Below are 6,000 nucleotides of genomic sequence, written 5' to 3' on the forward strand. Positions count from 1 at the left end.
CCAAGTCCAGTCTCGCATTAAGATCTTGGGACTGCATGCAGTGGGGGTTTCTTTAATAAGGGATGTGTTGGGTCAGCTGAAGAAAACTAAAGCCAGGCAGTCACTAGACACAAAACCAACTGAAGAGCAACTTCATGTCCTTCTTATCCCCAAGTCAGAGTGCTTACATGGAAATTCAGAATGTTTTAGTTGATTACAATGTATTTTAAAAGCACTAAAACCTGTTTTTTGTTTTGTTTTCTTCTAGTCACAACAACTATTATTTCTAAGGAAAATAAAGGATCAAAATTTGATACTGGCAGCTTTGTTGGTGGTATTGTATTAACATTGGGAGTTTTATCTTTTCTTTACATTGGATGCAAAGTGTATTATTCAAGACGAGGCATTCGGTATAGAACCATGTAAGTTTTGATTGGCCAGGACTTTTATTGTTATTATTAGTTCTTTATTTAAATATCATGACAAAATATAAGAGTAGAGCCAGTGTTCATCTCAGTGATTAATAATTCATAGATTTATGACTTATATTCCTATTAATCCTTTGTGCCTAAAGCAAATTGGGTACAAGCTCATGATTATAATTATTTGCAAATGAAAATGGATGTATATACCTGTAAAAATGATTGTATTTTATTAGTGTGCCATCCTTTTTCTTTTTTTAACCGGAGACCCAAGTTTAATCAGCCTTTTTCACATGCTTACACCTCTAATCACAAGAAATACCGTATCAGGTCTCCTGAGGCTGTTGACTTAGTGCTGCCGACAAACGTAAGACACACTAAAGTAGCATCCTCAATAAAAACATGATTTCTCCTTTCTGTGACAAAGGAAATAAAGAAATTCTGACAGCCTCATTTTCCCTGATAATGAGTTGTTAGTATAATATATATTATCAGTTAATCTGTAGTAAAACCATCTTTTCAAGTGAGCTTTATCAACAAGTCTTCAACAACAAACCATGTCATTCTATAGAGCTGATGGTTTTTAGAGGTATCATCTCCCAATTTTTGTTACTACAACAAAGTCCTTTTGGTTTTTCTTTTGAGTCTTATATGTACAAGAGTGAATTTATTCTTTTGATTGTTCAGTTCAGTCACTCAGTCATGTCCAACTCTTTGAGACCACATGAACTGCAGCATGCCAGGCTTCCCTGTCCATCACCAACTCCTGGAGTTTACCCAAACCCTGTGTCCATTGAGTTGGCGATGCCATCCAGCCATCTCATCCTCTGTCGTCCCCTTCTCCTCTTGCCCTCAATCTTTCCCAGCATCGGTTAATGTATATATAAAATAAATACCATAGAACACATGGCATTTTCCAAAATTTAAGTTGTCATATGTCAATACATATGTGTCCCATAGAGTTCCATGTCAGAAACATTTGGGAAATGCTGATTGAGCACAGTAAAATTCTGTAAGCCTTTGATATGTTGATGTACATTTTGAATTTCTAGGAGGAAATTATAATATCGAAATAAGTCTCAGATTTTTCACTGAACTAAGAAAACCAGACTTTAAAAAATACTTAAATTGTAACTTACCTTCCATGTATAGTAGCCATCATATCCAGCTTACTTTAAAAGAATATCAAGGTGGTGTTTTGTCAGATTAAAGCACATTCAGAAACATTCATTCTTCCTCTTGTAGCCTAGCCTGTAAAAGAAGAAGGAAAAAAAAAGGAAACTAACTAAATCAAGTTAATTCTAAAAATGCTTTAACATTTGAAATATTTTTTAAAACCACTCTGTTCCTAGAAATATTTATCATCTGGCTTTTTTTTTGTGCGTGTGGTAAATTTCAGTTAAACAAAAGGCACATTTTGATTAAATTTAATACGTCTCCTCTTTTATAATATCAGTATTTATTGATATTCTTGAGACTATAAAACTATGAAGGAACTAAATTTAAGTGTGCTGTTTTCATTTTAAAGTGCCTTAACTACGAAGTATGTAATTTTAGCTTTATGGGTCAGCTTTTTTGTCACAGTACATGACCACATAATGCTGCATGCCCTGTGGAGGACATCAGGGCCAGAGTCCCCATAACTGAGGGAACTGTGTGGTGTATAAGGTGGTGTGACTCTAGAAGTAGTCTTATTCATATCACACAGTAGCTAGTGAAAACACTTTATTTCATTGAGTCTCAGAACACATTTTTGTTTTTGTGTTTTTCTACATTTTAACACCTCTGAAGTAGATGAATGTTACAGTCTATGGGATGAGAAAGCATTGTGTTGTAGTTTAATTGGCCATGTTTTTCTTGGTGCTACACTTTTTTTTAAAGTGTATTTTAAAGCCATTCATTCCTTTGAAGTTATAAACAATGACATTCCATAAATAAAGACTTACTATTTTCCCATTAAGGAAACTGAGACCAGTATCTAGTAATTATGAGCATTTCTAATTTCCTTTATTGGATAATAACACTGATTAAAGTGTTAGCCACTCCAGTGTTCTTGCCTGGAGAATCCCAGGGACGGGGGAGCCTGGTGGGCTGCCGTCTATGGGATTGCACAGAGTCAGACACGACTGAAGTGACTTAGCAGCAGCAGTAAAGTGTTAGCTGCTGTGTTTCTTAGGGTTGCATGGATAGACGGTGGAGTGATGTGGTAAGAGATGGGGTTGGGGCAGACAGACTTAAATTTGAGTCTGGTTCTGTTGACTAGCGGGGTGCCTGCCTACATTCATGTAAACGGTGTAGCACAGTGTCTAGTAGTCAGGATGAGAGTCCACAGGCTTACATGCTTGCTTAGCTTCTGATCTTCTGCAAAATGGAATTGATTGATTAAATACCTACCATTGTCCACACACACACACACACACACACGTTTTTTTCAGCGCCCTCCTTCTGCTTAGGGCTACTGTGATGACTGAAAGAGATATGGGTGCAAAGTCTGTAGCAGAACACCTGGCACATAGTAGATGCTCATAAAATGATTGTTCTGGTTATCTTCTTTTTAAAAGAGGTTTATAATAGCTAATTGATGAAAAGTTACAGCCACTGTAGAGCAGAGATTTGAGTGTAGATCCATTTTGCAACCTGAATACGCTGCTTGAATCCTTAACCACTATAGTATACCAGGTACTTTTGCTTAAGAAAACACAAAGCAATACAGTTTTGATTCTGAAGCTAGAAATTATTCATTTCTTAAAAATATGAACTATAAGTATTTTGATACAATATAAAACACAAAGTAATTTTAACTTTTGATTTATTACAGTGATGAACATGATGCCATCATTTAAGGGACTCCAAGAACCAATGGAAGGAAGAGCGATACAGCCCTATCAGCTCATTTTGATTTATTACTTTAATACAGTATTCTTTTCTTGAAAATAGCATAAACAGGCCATGCATATAATATACAGTGTATTATATAAATATGTAAAGATTCCTCATGATTATTAAAGGAAAAAGGTTTTGGTTTGGGGGTTTTTAATGAACATATGGAGCATATAGTTAATGCAATGGTATTATATTCAGTTTTAGAAAATACATAGTAAGACAAACAAGTCTGGTTTTACTTTTCTGTGGCATTGGTCACATAGGCCAGTAATTGGAAAGCATCATCACTGAAGGGTATGATGCCATCTGGTCATTCAGATAAGGAGCTTGTCTCAGCACTAAGGATTCTGATGTCTTTGTTAGTCATACAAAGAATCTCAGTGCTAATAACAGCTGGATATATCCTAATTACCATTGCCACATAGCAGAAATTATATGAATAAGCCACGTCTTAAGCATAATTTTAGTTTATTGTCTCTTCAGAAACCATCAATATTTTCTATATTTAAAGTTAGTTATATTGTTTAGAACAAAATACATGCCCTCCCCCACCAAAAAAAAAAAAATTAAAACTAGAAACAGTATCTGGGCTCATCCTTGTTAGAGAACCATTGGAGAGCCTGTATTTTTCTTTTGCGCTTTCAATAGCAGTTGATGTAACTGCCTTTTTTCCCCTCTGTAATTGCAGTGTTTAACATAATAATGTTTTAAAGACTTAGTTGTTAGTATTAAATAAATTAGATTATTTGCTACTGTGAGAACACTGTCATCACTGGAAATTGCTTTATTTCATGTTCAGTTGTTAATTTTATATTTAGTGAATATTTTTAACAGATGGAGAACTGCTTTCAATGTTTAGAAATGGTTAACATAATGTAAACAGACCTAGCTTTAAAAAAAAAAAAAAGACCTTTAGATGATTTCCACAGCAACACTTAGCACTCTTTGGTCCAAATGAGAGGTAAGTGCTGTGTTTGCCAAGCCGGGGGCTGTGGGGCTCCCCTCGGGCTGCTACACCTGTAGGTGCACTCCGTCAGTGTCACTCAGAGATTTGGGGAAATAGCGTTTTTACACTAAAACACCAGCATATTTTGGAATAAATTCTTACACAGTTTAAAACAGGAGTTTTTAAGACTGGACATTCCTGCTTCCATATTTGGGTCTTCTCTCAACTACTCCTCTTCTCCCCTGCTGAGGAGGAGGCACTTTCAGATGTATTATGTTAATGGAGAGAAAAAGCATAATATTGTAAAGACAGCAGTATTAGCCAACATATTTTGGAGTGTTTTCAGATTTACAGTTTATATTCCAGCACTCAAAACTCAGGGTCAAGTTTTAACAAAAGAGATACTTAGTCATACTACGTACTAACATACTGTTTCTTCTATCTTAGACAGTCAAAGTAAATCACACCAATTTCTGACAGCCCAGAAATGAGCTAAGAAGTCCTAATAAATGTGTACGTTCATTTAGGAGGAATTAAACGTAACTTTTGTGCAGAGAATCAAGAATTCTGATATGAAAGGATCATTTCTACTCACTGTGTATTGTGGCCAACTGACATGATGAATAATAAGAATTATCCAAAATATGGATGTGACAGGATGGGTGGATGTGACACATGCAGTGTGGAAGGAGAATTATGAAACATGTGTTTGCCTTAGTTTGAAAAGAGATCTGGGCTGATAGAGAACTTGTATGTTACTAACTTAGCCATTACTGGTCCTTTAACCACTGCTTCACTTTTTTGCAAAATATACTGAAGACACGTTTTATAGTAAAGAAGGCTTTTTAACCTTAACTTGTCTTCTGAATTCTTGATATTTCAGTACTTCAAGTCAGTCAGAACTTTGTAGACAGGCCTGAAATTTTCTTGAATACTTGTTTCTTAGCACTTTGAAAATATAAAACCACTTTTTAAGTACTGAATGTCATTATTTGCCTTTAAAATTTCCTGTGCTTGGGGCTTGAAAAAATTTAGTTATGTCTTTTTCTGTATATAAGTTGTATAATTTGTTACTTTCAAATATCAGTAGTTCAATGCAATCAGGTTTTGGGGTTTGGGGTTTTTTTTGTTTATCTGCAAAAAATAAGGGAAACAGCTATATAAACCAGTATTTCACTTTGGAGCACATTTCCTAAGTATAAATTTATCTTCCTCATTATGTTTACTTCAGCAAATGTTCAGTTTCATTTGCATTCTTTAAGAATGTATTTACTTGAAGATAAAAGCAATTCAAATATATGTTTAAATATTAGGTAGAATTCAACCTATGATTTTTAAATTTCCTTGGATAGTCCATACAATAAATAATACAAATACAGTTAATGAGAGCTGGCAAAATTAGAGTGATAATTTTGTATTTTTCAGGAAAAAATTATAAAGCAAATTTCTGTTACATTTTTTCTTTTTATTATAAGGACCAACTTTTGGTATTTCCTTGTTACTGAGATCTATTTTTAGAATAAAATTTTGTTCTTTATCAGAGAGTAGTGTGTGGTTTTGCTTCATTTTTATCAAACTCAGGAGAAACTAACAGAAAATGCCCAAAGTGAAAAGGCAGATTGTTGTGCGATCGCCTGGCCCAGCGGCAGGCTCACGCGGAAGCTTGTTACGGTAGATCCCAGCCCAGGTCTGCTGAATCCGTCTCTGGGGTGGGGCCCGGCAGTCCTGTCAGGTGATTCTGAACACCAGAGTCTGAGAGGCACTGCTCAA

General features: G+C 35.2%; 1 protein-coding gene across 1 annotated transcript in view; it reads left to right on the top strand.

Moving 5' to 3' along the window:
- TMEM123 (transmembrane protein 123) overlaps positions 1-5,772 on the top strand; it is an 80,959-nt gene extending 75,187 nt beyond the window's left edge. The window contains exons 11-12 of the mRNA XM_002692936.5: positions 248-401; positions 3,220-5,772. Coding sequence (XP_002692982.2) covers positions 248-401; positions 3,220-3,244 — 179 coding nt within the window. The 3' untranslated portion in view covers positions 3,245-5,772. The remainder of the gene's footprint in view (positions 1-247; positions 402-3,219) is intronic.
- Positions 5,773-6,000: the final 228 nt, after the last annotated feature.

The sequence above is a fragment of the Bos taurus genome, chromosome 15 (genome assembly GCF_002263795.3).
Source record: "Bos taurus isolate L1 Dominette 01449 registration number 42190680 breed Hereford chromosome 15, ARS-UCD2.0, whole genome shotgun sequence".
Taxonomy (NCBI): Eukaryota; Metazoa; Chordata; class Mammalia; order Artiodactyla; family Bovidae; genus Bos; species Bos taurus.